Source organism: Sciurus carolinensis, chromosome 2, assembly GCF_902686445.1.
Source record: "Sciurus carolinensis chromosome 2, mSciCar1.2, whole genome shotgun sequence".
In the NCBI taxonomy this organism is placed as follows: domain Eukaryota; kingdom Metazoa; phylum Chordata; class Mammalia; order Rodentia; family Sciuridae; genus Sciurus; species Sciurus carolinensis.
The window spans coordinates 110827318-110847581 of NC_062214.1; the positions used below are offsets into that span (position 1 = coordinate 110827318).

Here is a 20264-nt window from a genome sequence, read left to right on the forward strand (position 1 = left end):
ATTTTGTGCCTCATTTGAATAAATTTCAATTATGACTTGGGCTTTTACTCTTCAATTATCATTAGTTATCTGTGTTACCAAGCAAACATTCTAAATACAAACAAAACATCTCCATTCTGATAAATTATTCAATTTGCCTTCAATTCTGGATCCTAAACCCAACCTATATTCGTTACAGAAAAATAAACTGTCATATCACAGAATGTAAAACAGTTGTAGTCTATTTCACAGTGTCTCACATTTATCAACGTTTAAAGCATTCTACAAAACCAATAGGTCAAATCGAAAATCTGGCCCATCTTAACCTCCCTTCTATTTCTAAAAATAAATAAATAAATAATTTTTAAAAGCCTATTACCTACCTTTCAGAAATCTCTTGTTTCAACTGAGGAACTTCAAGTGCTGAATCAGTATCCATGAAACCAAGAAAGTCTTGTTTTATATTAAGGGGAGGCTTCTCCAAACACTTTCCTGATGGATCAAAATCAACTGGCTGTATCTCTGACCCCTCACCTTCTGCAAGACGAACCCGATGACCAGGAGAACTGGGAACACTATTACCCTCTTGGTCAGAGTTGTTCTTTTGTTTTCCATCTCTCTGGGGCTTACTATTCAGACCATCATCCCGAAAGCCTTTTGCAAATGGATTGTAATCTATTTTCAACTGGGTAATCTGAATGTTCTGATAAGCTGTTACTGCAAAGAATTCAGTCTGTGGGAAGGTAAAAGTGTGGACACCAGGACCATTTAATTGTATCACTTCTGTAGCCTTTTCTGCAGGTACCAAATGAAGTCTTGGCAGGTAACGATGCATAGAGTGCAAGATAATATGCCCTTCTTGATCCAGTGTATTGTTGGTGAGTTTGAGTTTATAGAAAGAAACTGGTTGATGCATCCAGTAATGACCTGTAGAAGGAGATTCTGGGTGAATGAAAACCCTCCCCAAAACATGGGGCTCAGCCTTCCCACTGGGTTCCCACCAACGGCCATTCCACTTATAACGATGGTTATCCACAGGAGATATATCCATGACAAGAATATACTTTAAATTTGAATCTAAACCTGTTATCCAATATCGACAATAAGGAAACATACGTCTTCCCTGCTTGGTCAGAATCATCTCTGTGCTTCGATTATGGAACTCATTCCACATACTATTGTTATCAAGTGTGACAGTGATTCTTCCCACAGTACAATCAGCTGGAAGGCAAATCTTTCCTTTAGATTTTCCTGGTGGTGACACCCTACTTGCCAAAGTACAGGCATCCCGATTAGTAACCAAAATTCCTTGGTCAGTTTTGCCATTTCCTGGCTGTTTTAGGATGACAAAGAAGGTAGGTGCTGTTCCTGCCACTGTCCCACCATCTTGATTAGCCAATATAATCTGCTGTTTCTCCTCCATGATTCCAGTGGGAAACTCAGTAGTATGATAACTGTAGTTATCACACAATCACAATGGCCTTTCCATCCTAAAAACAAGCAAAAAAAAAAAAAAAACAAAAAACCAAACAAACCTTTAATCAAGTAAATATTTATTGTACAAACAAGAATATGATGATTACATCATCCTCAAAATATTCCTAAGTTCTTCTAAGACACTGATCATACCCTTCTTTTCATCACTACAAGGATATTCATTCCAGAATATCTACTCATTCTGATCATTTTTTAGTTCACTTTAATCAAATTAGGAAAATTAAAAATATTCCAGTCCTATAAAAATTAAATCCTAATCTCACACAAAAACACAAAGGTATATTCATTTAGGAAAACTATAAAAAGTATACAAGTTTAAGGAGATAAATTTTAAAATGATCCCAACACTTCATGAATTAATTGGCCAAAATATAGCTTTAAATAGTAAGTTTATTTGGAATGAGTGAAGGAAAAAAAAAAAAAACAAGTCAACAGGCTGGGGGTATATATAGCTCAGTGGTAGCATGCTAGCCTAACAAGCTTGAAGCCCTATGTTCAATCCCCAATGGCACTGACATAGATTTATAAATAAATAAAAAGCTATCTTAACTTATTAATATTTGCATTTAAAGAGGCTATGTCAAATTACTGGTTTACTGGAAAAAATTGGATAGACTAATATTTAATTTTTTAAACCACCCCCCACAGCACTTTACTACTGAGCTACATTCCTAGATTTTTTTTTTTTTTTTTTTTTTTTTTTTTTTTGGTACCAGGGATTGAACCCAGGGGCTTTTAACCACTGGGCCACACCCCAATCCCTTTTTATTTATTTTGAGACAGGGTTTCCGCTAAGTTGACAAGGCTGGCTTTGAACTTGCAATCCTCCTGCCTCCACCTCCGAGCTGGGATTATAGGCAAGCACCATCACACCCAACAATTTTTTTTAATTCTAAAGAAATCGTGACAAAGGCTTTTATTGAGACACAAAACCAAAAACCAGTAAAACAAAAATATTTTTTAACAAATTCATTATACAAATTTTTAAGCCTGGCCAAAAAAATGTAAACAACATCAAAAAGCAACTGAATAAATAGCAAAGAGCAATTGCAATTTACATCATAAATAATTCATTCCCATAATAGAAAAAGAGCTGCTATAGATCAAGAATAAATAACTAAGAAAAAGGACTAAGAATAAAAAGAGCAAGAGGCTATTAAAAAAGTATCAAAATAAGAGAAAAGACAAACAGAGAAACAACATGTATCCCATTTGTTTACAATAAAAAAAAAAAGAGAAATGTAAATTAAAACCACACTTAAATACTTTTTTACTTATCAGACTGGCAAAAATCAAAGTTTGGTAGAGGTGTTGGAAAGGATTTAAGTTAACCAGAATTCTCATCTAACCAGCTGCTAAGAGTCTAAAATGACAAAATTTCTGGTAGAGGGCAACTTAAAAATATCAAAGTACAATGCACACATTCTATACACAGTAGCTCTACCATGACTTTATCCTAAGTATACACACTTGTGATAAATGATATATACAAAATTGTCCCCTGCATTCCCATTTATAACAGCAAAAGACCAGGATGGAGGGGGGGTCACCCATGAAGAGAAATTGATTAAACAATAAAGTACATCCATAGAATGGAATTCTACACAGTCATAAAAGAATGTATAAACTTTATCCACAGATATATTAAGAAGACAGAGCTCAAAAGAGTTGTAGATTATGCTAGACCAATCGGTGGGGGCAATACTGGGGACTGAACCCAGGAGTGCTCTATCACTGAGTTACATCCCCAGTCCCTTTTTTTTTATTTTGAGATAGGGTCTCACTATGCTGCCAAGAGTTCTCCTAAATTGCTGAGGCCACATTTGAACTTCTGATCCTCCAGCCTCAGTCTCCCAAGTAGCTGGGATTACCTAGCTAATCATTCTAAACTTCTTTAAAAACTTTTTCCAAGCCAAAGATAAAGAGTAAATATTTGCTTGGGATAGATTATCTCTGGAAAGACAGAAAAGCAACAGGTAGTATTGGCTATAACCAAAGAAATCTTGGTGGTTTAATAAATATATACCCTTTGACACCTTCTAAATTTTTTGCCTTTTGAACCTATTCAAAACATAAAGTTGCCAGTTAATTCTTCAAGATTGTTATAAAGAAAAAAGATCATGCATATTCTATGATCCCATTTATATAAAGTGTCCACAATAGGTAAATCCATATAAAGACAAAGTAGCTTAGTGGTTGGTTTCTGGTAGAGGGGAGAGATAAATTAAATGCTAATGGGTATAGGGTTTCTTTTTGGTGCGTACTTTTAAATGATGAATTTTAGACTAAAATCTCAAAAGGTTAAAAGGCCAGATGTGGTGGTGCATGCCTGTAATCCTAGCAACTCAGGAGGTTGAGGCAGGAGGACTGTAAATTCAAGACCAACCTCCTCAGCAACTTAACAAGGCTTAGTGAAACCCTAATACAAAATAAAAAAAATGCAAAAAGGGCTGAGGATATGGCTCAGTGGCTAAGCAACCCTGGGTTCAATCCCCAGGACCCAAAAGAAAAAAAAAGTTAAAAAGAAATCTCAGACTGTTAAATACAATTGAACTGATACCCTAAATCAAAGCTATCACCTCTAATTAGTTGTTGTACAAAGAGGATGCAATATTCTTGGGTAAGTGGGTCAGTAATTTTAATAAAACAAATACAGTCACTTATTGGTCTTCTTCATTTTAGTTGGGTCTAATTTTATCTTTCATCAGCACTACTGACCAACTGTAAAAAGGCCTGATCTGAATTTTTACTCTTTTTACAGGACTGGTCAAACAGGTGTGGGGAATGGAGCCTCCAATACTTACAGTATTTCTTAGTCTGAGGATAACAAGACATTTTAAAATTGAAGACTTCAAAAGGTTGGGTACTGTGTCCTCTATCATGATTAAAATAAAAATAAAAACCCATACTAAAAGCACTAGTATCCAAGAAAGGGGTGGGGGGAGTATTTCTCTCCTCAAATTCGGAGTGGGTGGGTGGATGTTTGTTTCTTGGTACTGGAAATGGAAGTGAGCTTTGCATGCTAGGCAAACACTCTACCACCAATGCTACATTCTCAGCTCCTGGAGTTTATTCTTAAGATGTAGGTAAGATTTAGGGTGAATCTTTTCAAAACGACATCAGAGTAATCCCAGTAACTCCAGAGACTGAGGCAGGAGTATCACAAGTTCAAACTCAGCCTCAGCAAATTAGCAAATCCCTAAGTAACTACTCAAGACCCCGTCTCAAAATAAAAATGATGGTTGGGGATGTAGCCCAGTGGTTAAGCACCCCTGGTTTCAATCTTCGGTAACCAAAAAAAAAAACAAGGACACCTCAGGCTCCTCAGGCTTTCACTTGTGAACTTAACAGGTTTTCTAAAACTAATATGGTGAGGCAATACCTATGAGAGATCAGCAAAACAAAATAAAACTGATTTGGAAGTCACAAATAAGATGATCTTGTAAAGTAATAAGCTAAGAAAACTGTCAAAAGTTACACACAGGGGCTGGGGTTGTGAGTCAGTGGTACAGCGCTTGCCTAGCACATGTGAGGCACTGGGTTCGATCCTCAGCATACCATAAAAATAAATAAATTAATTAATTTATTAAATAAATAAATAAAGGTATTGTGTCCATCCACAAATTTAAAAAAAAAAGTTACACAAGGTAAATGACCATATAATGTTTCAGTTATACACTCCTACAATGGTGTATAATTCACACAATGCAAACTTCTAACCTTGTATTTATTTATCCAAAAAGCACAAGGTTTTGTTACAAAGTACTATTTTGTGAGGAAAATATGGAAAACATTAAGTGCATTTAAACATGAAGGCAAAGTACAATTTTTTAGTTATCCCAAACCTATAAAATACATGAAAAGGTTCAGAATTTCTCAAACATTATCTTCTGTAATATTAAAATTGTTTTTAGATCATTACAGGTAAAGCCAGAAGAGAAATGTTTTAACCAAGGCTTTAAAATCACTGTCTTTTTATATTAATCTATGAAATTTCAAAGATCCAAATGACAGAAAATTACACAGTACACTTGAACTAAGTTTTACACTAGCTTTAGATAGACACATACCTAGTTTTTCCTACTGCCTCAACAACAACAACAAAAAATTAAAAGCAAAAAAGTCAGATTGCTCTATCCCAACTTGGTACACAAGCACCAAATACAATTAAAAAAAAAAAATGAGTTAAAATATGCCAGGGAGACACAAGTTAGAACTTTCAAACGTATGATTTGTACATTTTTTAAAAAGCTAAACCAATCAAGTTACCCCATTAATTACTCGAAATGCATAAAATCAGGAGCTGGGATGTAGTTCAGTGGGAGAACATTTTCCCAAATTTGTGGGAAACCCTGGATTCAATTCCCAGTACAGCAACAAAATAAGTATAAAATCAAAGATCCAATTTAGGAAGAACCAAAACCTTTCTCTACCTTAAGCTATAACAGCTACTGGTTTAAAACATGGAATTAAATTCTTATTCCACATCAATCCAAGCACATATTCCATTCACCATGAGCATGTGCCTATTCTTTGGTGTACTGCACTGGATTTTTTAACCAAAAGGCAATTAATTCAGGGGATTCAGTAGTTTCAAACACATAAAGACCACTCTACTGCAAAAAAATCAAAAGCACTCTGGAAGTGCTAGGTTACTCAGGAAGAAATTTCTTTACAAGAAATTCTAAAAATACTGTATTTGGCTCTCTAAAACCTTTAATAAACACCAGTTTGGTACATACACATTCCTTTATGTTCAAAAAAATTCAGTTCAGTAGAGCATTTGCCTATAATGCATGAGTTCAAAGCTTCAATTCCCAACACCTCACATACACCCCCACTCCCTCCCCCAAAAAAGAAAAACTTCAGTGCAGCTTTTCAACATGAAGCATTTATCTAGATGTAACCACTATAAAGAGCCAAAAAAGAGGATTGTGGTAGCATTCACCTGTAATCCCAGCTATTGAAGCCTGACACAGGGTGAAAAGTTTGAGGCCAGCCTGGGCAATTTAGCAAAACCATCTCAAAACTAAAAAATAGAGCTAGGAAAGTAGCTCAGTGAAGGAGCACTCCTAGGTTCAATCCTCAGTACTTGAGGTGGGAGGGGAAGCCAAGAGGATAAAATTTAGTTGTGGAATAAAAATATTCTAACGTCCTGAAATGCCACATCAGAATACAATCTTTCATAGCATAATAGTTTTTAAACTAATGGGGCAAGTTTCATAAAGTGTTATAATTTCAGAGTCCCTCTTCTAAACACCTTCTCATCAGTGACCTCTGAGAAATCATTAACTAACAATGGCCCTCATACAACCCCCAAAATACGCTAATTCAATGATTTACAAACTGGGCATAGTGGCAAACTCCTGTAATCCCAGTTTACTCTTGTAATCTCAGCTACCCGGGAAGTTGAGGGAGGGGGATGGCAAATTCCAAGCCAGCGTGGGCGACTTAATGAGACCGGGACCTTTATTTATTTTTTTTTTTAAGGCAATGTAGCTCAATGACCCTCTCCTGGGTTCAATTACCAGTAGCACCAAAAAAAAAAAAAAAGTTTTTTTTTTTTTGGGGGGGGTGGAGCGTTGGTTTTTGTTTATTTTTTTTTTTTTTTGTTTGGCTTTTTTTTTTTTTTTTTTTTTTTTTTACAAAATGTGCCGAAATAATTTTTAAATACATCGAATCAAAATTCCACATCACAACTAGGGATGTAACTCAGTGACAGAGCACCCAGCATGGGGGGGGGGGGTGTCAAACCAATACTATTACTTTAAAAACAAATATATTCAAATGATGGTCAACACATTCTCAGTATTTCCTGAATTGTTAAACATAAACACAACCTTCACACAATAAATGCTTTACTACAGAGCAGGCACTACAAGGAAATTAAGTTAAATCATGTTTTGAGACTCTTTTTTGGGGGGGGAGGCCAGATTCCCATGGATTGAACTCAGAGGCACTTGACCACTGATCCATATCCCAGTCTTATTTTTTCTATTTTATTCAGAGACAGAGTCTCACTGAGTTGCTTAGCACCTCACTTTTGCTGAGGCTGGCTTTGAACTCCAGATCCTTCTGCCTCAGCCTCCCGAGCGGCTGGGATTACTTACCAGCCTGCCCCCACCGCCCCTGGCATTGAAACTCAAAACTTTTTAAGTATTTTTTTAGTTGTATATGGGCACAGTGCCTTTATTTTTATGTGGTGCTGAAGATCGAACTCAGTGCCTCACACGTGCTAGGCAAGAGCTCTACCACTGAGCTACAACTCCAGCCCCTGAAACTCAAATTTTAACAAAATAAATTCACTTAAATTTCAGTATTTGCCAACGTACAGTGGGCCCAAAAATTTCTGATTTAAAAAAAATGTGGAAATATGATCACAAAATATAACAGCAAACAATGGCAGAGACAATAATAGCCAACTACTTTCTTCACTGCTCTTAACCCTCATTAGTTTTATTAAATGGCACTTTCAAATTGTAAGCACTCACTCTGAAACAGACAATGGCCTGAGCATTTTACTGTATCAATCTTACAGGGTAAATTTCAAAATTATCTGAAACACTTTTAGGTTTCAGGGTAAAGATTTGCACTGACCCAAAGTAGTCCGACCCTCTAGTCTTCCCCTATTATTGTTGGCTTCAGAGGCATTTTCTATTCTTAGGAATGAAGCCCAAACTACAATTCAGAGTAGCAAGGTCTCAGGTCCCCTGACAGTTACTAACTAGAATGTAGTAGAATGTGAAAAAAACTTTTATGGCAGAAACGGACAGCGAATTTGGAGACGGTATGTAAAAAATATCCAGGACATTACATTTCCCCAGGTCTTTAGCTTGTGTTTTTGTTAAAAGGACCCAACCTACTCTACGCACACAACTGCTGTGAACAAAACCCTACGGCTGCAATAAATGCTAGCGCGATCCAATAACCTTGGAAATAAAAGGGCCAGGAAGAGTCGCCGTCGACTATCTAAGGGCCCCAACCGCGGCTTTTCAACTGCAGAGGCCAGCTGACCAAGAACCACGTGAAAAAATGCCGCAAGAAAAGCTCTTCCGGGGATGAGGAGTCCGAACAGATCACGTGCTGCTGGCCGGAACCCAGAGATCGCACCGCGGGACCCAGCCACATTCTGTTACCGTGGAGACTACACAACCAACCACCCAGCCAGCCCCCTTCTCAGCAGTCGTCACACCGCCCCCAAGCACCTTCGCTGAAGCTCAGCCTCAGCGTCGTGCCCAAAAACGAGCAGCGCAGGCAGAGTTCACACACTCCGCTGCATAAACCTGGCGAGCTCTACAAGCACTCACGGGCAGCTCTAGGGTGGGCTGGAGACTTCGCAAGATCCACGTGTCTGCTCCGGCGACGCAAGCCTTGGCAGAGTGGTTTTCCCTCAGAAGTACTGTACTTTGGTTTCTCCCGCTGTTCGGCGATCAGTAACCCCTCCTTTCAGACATCCTTCACCGCTCCCAGCTTCCAACCTTGCCAGAGGAATAAGGCATTCAGGGGCAGCGGGGCAAGGTATCCGGAGGCAAGACAATTATTCACAGCAAGGCATTACAACTTTTCTCTCCCCTCAGTCTCACCTTGAAATAATCCCTAACTTCTCCTTAAGTCTTCGCAGACTCCTCAACTCCAGTTACTGGTACTCAGAGAAGCTTATTAACGCATCACACTCACCCTTCACCGAGGGCAGACACCTACTTCGCAATTTAACAATTTTTTTTAACAGAAGCCCACAAACAGAAAACTAGTCAAAGGCTATTCCACAAAGGGAAAAGAAAATAACACCTGCTCTTCCCACCTGTTTTCCCCGCCCTCATTTCTGCACGTAAGAATCACAGATCCTTTGTTTACAAAGTTCTCACTCCTATACAACTCACTTCCTCACCCTTCTTATTACACTCGCAGTCTTGCCTCAATATAACCAGAAATTGCGTGCTAAAAAAGACGTTTGCACAGGTGTCAAACGGTGCACCCAGTTCCTTAGAAAAAGCGACGTCGGCACTGTTTTCCTCGGAGATTTGGAACCCAACGACCTGAGCTCTAAAATCCAAATTGCAGAAAAAGCACAGGTCTCAACCTAGAGCTGGGTGCCGGAATGGAAATGGTCACGCGGATCATACCATGCGGTGCTGCACCCCACGCACGCGAGGGCAGGGCCGCACCATGGACGCTTCTCACCCCGCCCGCCTCGTGGCCGCTTCTCTGGCGTCGATGTTCCCAGTTAGTAAGCAGCGCGACGCGGAAGTGAGGCCGGGGACGCGCGCGAGGTGACATGCGCAGCCTCGCTTAAGGGACCATAGGCGCGCGCCAAGGGCGGCCCCGCGCAAGGCCCGGCCTGGCCAGGGTGTGCGAAGATCTCTCAGTTGAACGCTGCTCAAGCTACTCAAAAACACAAGAGCTTCAAACTCTCGAAAAACTCCAATCGGGCCAATACTAAAGAGACGCCCTCCACCCAGGCCCGACAGTTACCGTGCGGGGCGTGGCTGGCCTCACCCGGAGTCCTTCATATCCCGCTGGGGGCGGGTTATTCTGTTCGGTTCGCACACCGTCTGTCCGCTCCAGCTGAAGAGCCTGCGCGCGCACCGGACGTCCACGTCACCGCGCACGCGCTCCTAACCGCGCGGAGCCCGCCGCGCAGGCGCAGAGGTAGGCGCGAGCAACAACTCCCAAGCCCCTCCCCCAACACCAGAAGGCCAAACGGCCCCGGAGCAGCTACAAGACCCTTGGGACCCGCCCCCGGAGCTTAAGCCGCTGCCTTTCTCGTACCAGCAACCCAGAAAAGCCTACTGAAGCTTCCAGAATTGAGAAAGGCAAAGCAGGAGGGAGGCAACCAATATCCCCTGCCTCGTACTCGAAGCCTTCGTGAAAACTCTGAAACCGCAGCCTGCCGGGCCTTCCTCAGCTGTGCCTTCCACCCTTTCCTTTCGGCTCCTCGCAGGCCCCGCCCCTGCCTCGCCCAGCCACACCCACACGGGGCTCCGCAGACCCCCTGGCTTCACAGACCCATCAAATGAATCCAAGGACTTCCTCTCCAAAGTGCTGGGGACTTGGAAAGCGCCACAGTTTAGGGGGAACCTTGAAGAAGAGACCTTGAGAGGAGGGTGGTCGAGTTTGCAACATCCACAACCTAAGAACACTAGGAAAATAAGAAGATTGAAAGCCTAACTCAGGAGTTGGAAAGGAAGAGGAGGTACCACTAAACTGTCTGATATAAAGACGAAAGACGTGATAAAGCTGTAATACAAGGAAGCGAGAAATTTGTGCAAAAGTATTATCTGAGTTTTAGTGCCTATATCCTATGTATCCAGTTTTTGTTTCTTCAAGACATTTTACGCTATGAGGTGCAAAGAAAATATTACCATAATATATGTCAGGCAGGAAGTCAACAGTCTGTTATTTCTTCCAACCAAATATCAAAAACTAGTTTTCTTCTGTATTCATTACCTACCTATCATTTTTTTTCTTCTGTACTACTAACATGCTAGTAAAAGGGAAGAACTGGTTAAAATGACAGAAAAAGGGGCTATAGGGACAGCAAAATCGTGATCAATGTTCCAAAACTGCTTTCACTCTCAGAAGAATTAGTAAATACTGAGAACCCACATCTGGTGTGTGATTAACACAAAACACTATGAAGGACTATGAAAAGATTGAAAGGAAGGAGGCAAGAGGAAGACGCTTATCCAACTAGACTGATCTGATCTATTTTCCTAAGGGAAGGACCACCTTTCTCTTCATTTTGCACTTCCTGAGGAGTTAATAGGCATCAACACTGACAGTAATTTGTGCTGGAATAGTTAGGACCACAGAACTAAAGTTCAGACTTCGGGAATTGTTCTGAAACCCATGACTCCGGCCGGCACTGTCAGCAAGACATTCAAGACCCTAGACGAAACTGAAAAGCAACACTTTAATGCCATCCTTCTGTTTCTTAACTCCCAAGAACCTCTTTGCTACAACAGCCTTGTCAGAATGGCCCACCTCATCCAAGAATACCTTTTCATGGGTCTACAGTTTTTTCATACAAAATTTTCATTTTATGAGACAAAATCTGTGTTGATGTAGCATTCAAATTTTGTTAAGGTATGAATGACACTGACAGCCATGCCTCCCAAAATGACATCTCTAATTGGGGAAAAATCTATGAGGAAAACTTAAATGGAAGAAGGGGAGTTGAAATGCTTTTTCTGGTACTCTTCCCATACTCCAGGCAAACATATTATGAAATATCAGATACTTTAAGAAACAACTTTCAAGATTCAGCACTATATCTCCTTTAAGAAACACTGCATTAAAAGTATAAGTGGGAAAGTTGGGGTACTATGGTACATGCCTGTGAGCCCAGCTATTCTAAGGCTGAGGCAGGCAGATCACAAGGTAGAGGCAAGCGTCAACATCTGAGCAAGATCCTCAGCAACTAGTGAGATCCTGTCTCAAAATTAAAGGAGAAAAAAAGGACTGGGGATGTAGCTCACTGATAAAAGCACCAAGTTCCACCCCAGTACCAAAAAAAAAAAAAGTGGGAGAAGTAAGCTACCAGTGCTTGTTTTGTTTTGTTTTTGGCAATAGGGATTTAACCCAGGGCCTGTTTTACATGCTAAGCAAGCACTCTACAACTGAGCTGCATGCACCCCAAGCTCCTTCTGAGACAGTATTTCACTACCTTGCCCCTAGACTGGCCCCAAAACTTGTGATCCTCTTGATTCAGCCTCCAGAGTAACTGGGTTTACAGGCATGAGTGACCACATGCCTGCCTGCCTCCTTCCTTCCCTTATTCATTCCTTCCCTCCCTCCCTCCCTCCCTCCCTCCCTTCCTTCCTTCCTTCCTTCCCTCCCCTCCTCCCACACCTTCTCCTGGAGATGGAACCCAGGGCCTCACAACTAGCAAGGCTAGTGCTCCACCACTGAGCCATATCCCCAGTCCACCTCATAGTTTTTCAAAGTGGAGTGGGTCTAACCTACAAAGGTTAGGAGATTTATTATACAGAAGCTGCAGCCAGGTGTTGTGGCCCACGCCTGTTAATTCCAGCTACTTGGGAGGCTGAAGCAAGGAGGATCCCAAGCTCAAGGCTAGCCTGAGCAACTTGGCAACATCCTGTCTCAAAATTAAAAATAAAAGGACTGGGGATGTAGCTCAATGGTAGAGCAACCCTGGGTTCCACCTCCAGTACAGAGGGGGAAAAAACAGACTGCTATGAGAACTTGTAAATGTTGTTTTTATATGATATCTAAAAATAATACTGCCATACCCAATTCAGTGATCCAGTTTCAATTTATAATCATGCTGTTATCAAGTAACCACTTTTTTTGCTGCTGTTTTTCTTTTTAAATTTTGTTCACTTTTTCAAGTAACAGCTTCAGTAGTTACATTCTACTTTTAATGCAATGTTTCTCAAACTGAAGTCCTTGGTTATATTGTTTAGATATATAAGAACTTTCTTCCTTTAAAAGGCATCCTTAAAAATATAACTGGAGATTTTAAAATGCCAAGCTGGCTACAAAGTTGATGCTGCTTCAACTTGCTATGGCAATTCTCTCTTTATAGTTATCATAGCTCACCCTGTTGGCCCAGCCCAACACAAAAACCTTGATTTTCCTTGGTTAAACTTTCAAGGAGATTTTACTAAATACTAAGGTGGAGGGAAAAAACCACCAGAGAGAATGTATGGAATATTAACAATTTGCCCCAAACATACAAAGTTTTGATCCTAGATTTTTTTATAAACACATAGGAACTATCCCATTTAAATGCATATTTTTCCTGTTCAAATTTTTGAGTGCTTCCTGTATACTGAAGATAGGGGAAATACTGCACTTCATGCACTGTTCACATGTCTACACTAGAAAACCCAAAGTGTTGGTACAATTTAAGTAACACAACCAACACAAACCATATCCCTTAACCAGTCTATTCAGACTGACTTTTAAGTTCTGATTTCTACAGACATCTCTCTCAAATGACTAAAAACCCACATAAGCATGTTCCTTATAATTTGCCTAATAAAATATTCCCAGATTCCTTGACCCTACTCTTTCACCTTTCACACCTAAGCTTAAAGGTCACTTCTTCAAGAAACTTTTCTAACCCTCAACAGCAAGTAAAGTGACTCAACTATTACATGCTACTGTAATTATTTTTAAAACTATATACTGGCAAGCATGGTGGTGTATGCCAATAATCCCAGCAACTTGGGAAGCTGAGACAGGATTACAAATTTGAAACCAGCCTTGGCCACTTAGTGAAACTCTTCTCAAAATAAAAAATACAAAGGGTTGGGGATGCAGTTCAGAGGCAGAATGCTCCCAGGTTTAACCCCCAGTACGACAAAAATAAAAATAAGAATGAATGATAAAAATGAATTTTTAAAAAACTATATACTGCCAGATATGACGGCACATGCCTATAATCCCAGCATTTTGGGAGGCTGAGGCAGGAGGATCACAAGTTCAAAGCCACCCTCAGCAATATAGTGAGACCCTAAGCAACTCAGCTAGACTCTGTCTCAAAAAATAAAAAGGGCTAGGGATGTGGCTCAGTGATTTAAAGTGTCCCTGGGTTCAATCCCCAGTGCCAAAACTAAATAAAACTATGTGCTAATGTATGTCTTCCCCACTAGATTGTTAGCCCTGCCATAGTTCAATACTTCAGCACAATGCCTGGAACAAAGCAGACACGTATTTGCTGAATAAATGAACAATGAAACTATAAACTCTAGTATTCTGGCAAATTCAAATGTCATTTTTGTGGAGGGGAGTTGCTGGGGATTAGAACCCAGGGTCTTGTGCATGCAAGAGATGCACTCTACCAACTGAGCTATATCCCCAGCCCTCAACTGTCAAATTTTGATTTAATGTCCAACAACATGGGGTCCAGAAAAATGAGGCCAAGTTATATAAGCAAATACCATAAGTATCCCTGCTTTGGCTAACATTTTCCAAAGGGGTACAGCTATAATTAGAAAAAACTACTACCCAGTGATACTCATTCCAAATTATTTCTTCTTAGGGGAATAAATATCATTGACAGGTCAGATACGTGAAGAGAGATTTCTGTAGGAATATCTAATCACTTAGTGACTGCCTTTGACTATTACCTAGAAAACAACAAACAGATCCTTTGTGTGAGTTAGAATCTATAATTTACCATCTGGTAATAGAAGCAACAAGTTTTAACATCTGTATATAATCATCAATAGGAGATTGATTTAATGGAGTTTTAACATCTGTATATAATCATCAATAGGAGAAAAAATGGTAAATATCTTAAAGACGAAAGGACACTTTAGTAAAACAGTGTTTTACTGAAATCAACAGGCATGGAGGTGCATGCCTATAATCTCAGCAACTTAGGAGGAAGAGGCAGAAGTATCACAAGTAAATTCAAGACCAGTCTTGGCAAATTAGCATGATGCTCAGCAAATCAGCAAGACCCTGTCTCAAAATAAAATTTAAAAAGGGGTGAGGCTACAGCTCAGAAGCAGAACACTCCTGGATTCAATCTCCAGTGAATGCTCAATCCTAAAATCAACCAGAAAAATGTCAGAAATCAGTAAAAATCAAGTTCAGAAAGTGCTTCAAGAGGAATATAAAACAAACAGCACATCTAAAAAATATGAACAATAAGCACTCTGAATAAACAGCTTACCTAGAAAAGCATAATGGAAGAACAGAAGAACTTCAACTAACTATACCAGGGTCTGCACAGAAACTTAACACACCAGAGAGGTGTAAAAACAGAACCAGAGCTACTGGAAAGATAAGAGACTGAGGTACAGCAAATAAACTGCAAGGCTGAACTCAGGCAGAAATCAAGAGGCCCATGACAAAAAAAAAACAAAAAAAAAAACACCACACTGGAGCGGCTAGAGTTCTGGTTCAGTGGTAGAGCACTTGCCCTGAGGCACTGGGTTCAATTCATAGCACCACATAAAAATAAATTAAAAAAATAAAGGTCTCTCAACATCTTTAAAAAAAATTTTAAAAAACACACTGGAAAATTGTCTCCAAATGCATATATGAAAGAAGACACTTTTGTAAGGTACAGTGTACTCACCTGTAGTCCCAGCTACTGAGGAGTGAAGCTAAAAGATCACAAGTTTGACCCTGTATAAAAATAAAAAATAAAAAGGCAGGATGTACCTCAGTGATAACGTGTGAGGTTCTGAGTTCAATCCCCACTACCACAAAAAGTGGGGTGGGGAAAAAGCCTCATTTATTTTATGTGAAGAACACCACTGCCTTGCAGAAATTAACTACAGTGGTCAACACAGGAGTTAGACTATTAGACTTCACAGAATAGTAAATTTCCCCCAAAAAAATATTTAGAGGACCATAATAAGATGAAGAAAATTTTATCCTTCAAATATACCAACAACATTACCATGATTTCTTCCTAACAAAATTTTTTCCCAGTACTAGGGATTGAATCCAGAGGCACTCTACCACTGAGCTATATTCCCAGGTCTTTTTTATTTTGAGACTTGGTCTTGATAAATTGCACAGGCTGGCCTTGAACTTGCCATCTTCCTGACTCAGCTTCCCTCCTGCCTCAGCATTCACAGCAGCTAGAATTACAGGCATGTATCACCATGCCCAACTAAAAAACTGACATTTTTTTAAGATCAAATATTGGCTGGGGGCACTGGGGTTGTGGCTCAGCGGTAGAGCGCTTGCCTAGCATGTGTAAGGCACTGGGTTCGATTCTCAGTACCACATATAAATAAATGAATAAAAGATCTATCAACATCTAAACAAATATTTAAATATGTGTGTGTATGTATATATATATATGTGTGTGTGTATGTATATATATATATATGTGTATATATATATGTATGTGTATATATATGTGTGTGTATATATACATACACACACACACACACATACACACAGGTTGGGTATGGTGGCAAATACCTGTAATCCCACCAGTACAGGATGCTGAGACAGGAAGATTGCAAGTTCAAGGCTAGCCTTGGCAACCAGGATCTAAGTAACTTAGTGATACCCAGTCTCAAAATAAAAAAAAAGGGCTAGAGATGTAGCTCAGTGATATATTGCCCCTGGGTTAAATCCCCAGTACCAAAAAAAAAAAAAAAAAAAAACAAAACTCAAATGCTAGAGAGGACATATCTCATAATATCACAATATCTTTGACTTTTATACCTTAGCTCAATGAAAAAATAGCAAAATTGTCTTTTTTTTGTGGTGGTGGTTTTGGAGATTGAACACAGGTGTGCTCTACCACCAAGGAATATGCTTAGCCCTTTTTATTTATATTTATGTTTTTTGTTGTTGTTGTTGGTTTTTTGGGTTTTTTTGTTTTGTTTTGTTTTGTGCTGGGGATTGAACCCAGGGCACTTTCCTACAGAGTTACATCCCTAGTTCTTTTTTTGTTTTGAGACAGGGTCTTGCTAAGTTGCTGAGGTTCTCACTAAGTTGCCTAAGGTTGGCCTCAAACGTGCCTCAGCCTCCTGAGTCACTGGGATTACAGGCATACACCACAGCACCCAGTCATCTTTATTTTCTTTAAAGCAGGTATTTAGAAATTATTTATCGGTCATATGACAGTCTCCCTAGATTTGGTCTTCTGAGAAAAAATAACATACAATACACCTGGATGGGATACAAGTCATCTTGCCAAGAAGTCAAGAGTCAACTTCCCATCAAGAAATCGAGTCAGGGGGCTGGGGTTGCGGCTCAGTGGTAGAACGCTCACCTAGCACATGTGAAGCACTGGGATCAAGTCTCAGAACCACATAAAAATAAAGGTATTGTGTCCATCTACAACTAAAGAAAAAAATTTTTTTTTAAAAAGGGGCAATTAAGAGTCAGGTTCTCAATACAGAAGAAGATCTAAAACAGAAGGCACTCCAATCCAGACCACAGGACAATTACAAAATTAACCAACTACTTTGAGCGTTGAGGGGTTGGGAGCAGAAGACACACTGAAAATAAGATGATAAGCTTTACCTTGGGGCAGGACTCTGGGAACTTGGGTAAAACTATAAAACAAGGTAGTGAAACCAAGGTTAGAGTGAAGCACATACCCAATCACTGCATACTTAAGAAAAACTGGAATGCATGCTGGCAAAAGATAAGGTAGGTCAAGATGGGTTGCAGACATATTAGACATAAGGGAAAAAAGGGAGAAAAACTTGTTTTGTTTGAAAAGTAAACCAAATGAGATTTTAAGTATTACCTTAAATACTAAGGGGACTGGAGATATAACACAGTGGTAAAGCACTTGCCTAGCATGCACGAGACCCTGGGTTCAATCCCCAGCACCACAAAGATCTAAGAAAATAATAAGAATTTTTATAATTTTACAGCACTACAATCGTTAGCTGTAATTTAAACAATGGAGGGCAGGGAGTAATTGTTAAAACAGAGGGAAAAGCTGTATTGAATCAGAGAATACAAAGATTATTCAAATTAACTTCAATGTAGTACATAATGCAAGCTACCTGAATACAAATTATAAATTGTAGATATTATACAGGGTCACATTTTTTATTCCACCCACTATTCTCCAGATTATCCTTATAAGCATAAGATAAATTAAATCTACCATCAGTTAAATATTTGCTAAGCTCTAACTATGTACTAGGAACTAAACCACAGATAACTGAATAAATAAAAAGTTCCTCAAGAAGCTTAAGTTCTGGACAAAAAGGACAACCATCACAAAAATGTAACTGGCAGTGTGGAAAAGGCCTTTTGAGAATACTACAGGTGCACAGGAGCCAGGAGATAGAGAAAGGCTACAAAGAAGAAAGGCCTTTGCAGCAGGGTCTTGAAGGAAAAATAAAATTGAGAAAGAAGAGGATGAATATTATGGGCTGTAGCTATGAATTAGGTAACAACAACAATAAAATGTTCAGAATTTGGAAAGGGGGCTGCTTCGGAAAAACATTTTAACTTTTTTTTTTTTTTTAAGTTATAAGCGGACACGATACCTTTATTTTTTTATGCGGTGCTGAGGATGGAACCCAGTGCCTCAAACGTGCCAGCCAAGTGCTCTACTACTGAGCCCCAACACCAGCCCCAAGAATAAAACATTTAAGCAGAGATCAATGTAATAAGTTAATACTGATTTCAAAATGAAGCAATTTGGGCTGGGGTTATGGCTCAGCGGTAGGGCATTCACCTAGTGCATGTGAGGCACTGGGTTCGATCCTCAGCACCACATAAAAATAGATAAATAAAAACAAAGGTTTAAAAAATGAAGTAATGTACAACATAGTTTACTTTCCCATGATACAGGCCTAGACACTTAGAAAATATTCATCCAATCTACAAGTCCATGATGCTCATGATATACATTCACTAATTCAGATCCCCAGGTGTAGTGTTAAATATTTTAAGAGGTAGAAAAGAAAAACTATAAAAATATAGTGGAAGGAGAAAGTCACCGAGTTATCAACTAAGGCTTAGTGTTAAGGAATGTCCATAAATTAACAAAGCAGACAAAGGAGGGAAGAGCATACTAATCATAAGAAATAGCTTGTGCTGGGCTGGGGATGTGGCTCAGTTGGTAGAGTGCCTGCCTCGCAAGCACAAGGCCCTGGGTTCAATCCCCAGCACCGCAAAAAAAAAGAAAAAGAAAAAGAAATAGCTTGTGCTAAAGCACATGATATAAAAGAACAGAGTATTCTTTAATTTCTTGAGTCAACCATTTGTTGACTATGTACCATACATGGAAGATGACAAAACTAGAAACCAGTGACACTTTCTCTATACCCATCTATCCAGTTTCTCACATCAGAAAACCAAGTGATTCTTGACACTTTCATGTTCCTTCTCTACTGCCAAGATCTAGTCAATCACCAAATCTTCCTGTGGATTCTACACCCCTAACCTTCCTGATCATGGTATGCTTTCAAAGTACTACATTATCCTTCCTAGAACTTACCACAGGTCTAATCCTTATTGTCTTATCTCTTCCTTTTCATGCCCTGCCCCCTTATAAACTATACTATAAATTAGGAATTATGGGCTTGGTCCCCCACTTTCCACACACTGGGGATTAAACCCAGGGGTGCTCTACCACTAAGCTATGCCTTCGGCCCTTTTCATATTTTATTTTGATACAGGGTCTCCCTGAATTGCCCAGGTTGGCCCTTGTAATCTTCCCACCTCAGCCTCCCAAGCAGCTGAAATTACTGGCATGTGCCACTGTGCCCAGCTAGGAATTATATGCTTTTAACCCCAACGTTGTAACTCTACCAATGCCCAGGCCTCAAACTTGGCAATCCTCCAGCTCAGCCACCCAAATAGTTAAGATTATAGGCAGGCATCACTATGCCCTGGCTTTTTTCCTTTACTTTTTCCCTTCTTCCAACATAGTGTCAATCCTGACAAATATCAAGTCTAAGTTAAGGGTTATCCAAATGTCATCCAAAAATATTTCCCTCACATCAAGTGTTATGTTATTCCCACTAGACTATTCTTCTGGGTTAAGAGTTAGTAAATTACTAGAGCCCACAGGTCACTTATAGTCCTAAGCCTATTTTTTGTACAGCCCATGAGCTAAAAAAGATTTTCACATTTTTTTGTTTTGTTACACTTGAAGAGGGAATCTTGCTATGTTGCCTAGGCTGGCATCAAACTCCTAGGCTCAAGGGATCTTCCTGCCTCAGTGTTCCAAGGCTTGAACTATAGACAAATGTTACCACTCCCAGCTGGTTATTACATTTTTAAGTCACTGAAAAAAAAAAAAAAAAAAAAAAAAGGAAGAATGTTGCATGATGTAAAAGTTAATACAATTCAAGTGTTCATAAATAAGC

At 39.5% G+C, this 20264-nt stretch overlaps 1 protein-coding gene across 1 annotated transcript in view; it reads right to left on the minus strand.

Annotated features, from left to right (window-relative positions):
* The window catches only part of Mga (MAX dimerization protein MGA), a 103030-nt gene that overhangs the window by 69781 nt on the left and 12985 nt on the right, over window positions 1-20264 (minus strand). Inside the window, 1 exon segment of the mRNA XM_047537744.1 lies at window positions 363-1469. Coding sequence (XP_047393700.1) covers window positions 363-1402 — 1040 coding nt within the window. The 5' untranslated portion in view covers window positions 1403-1469.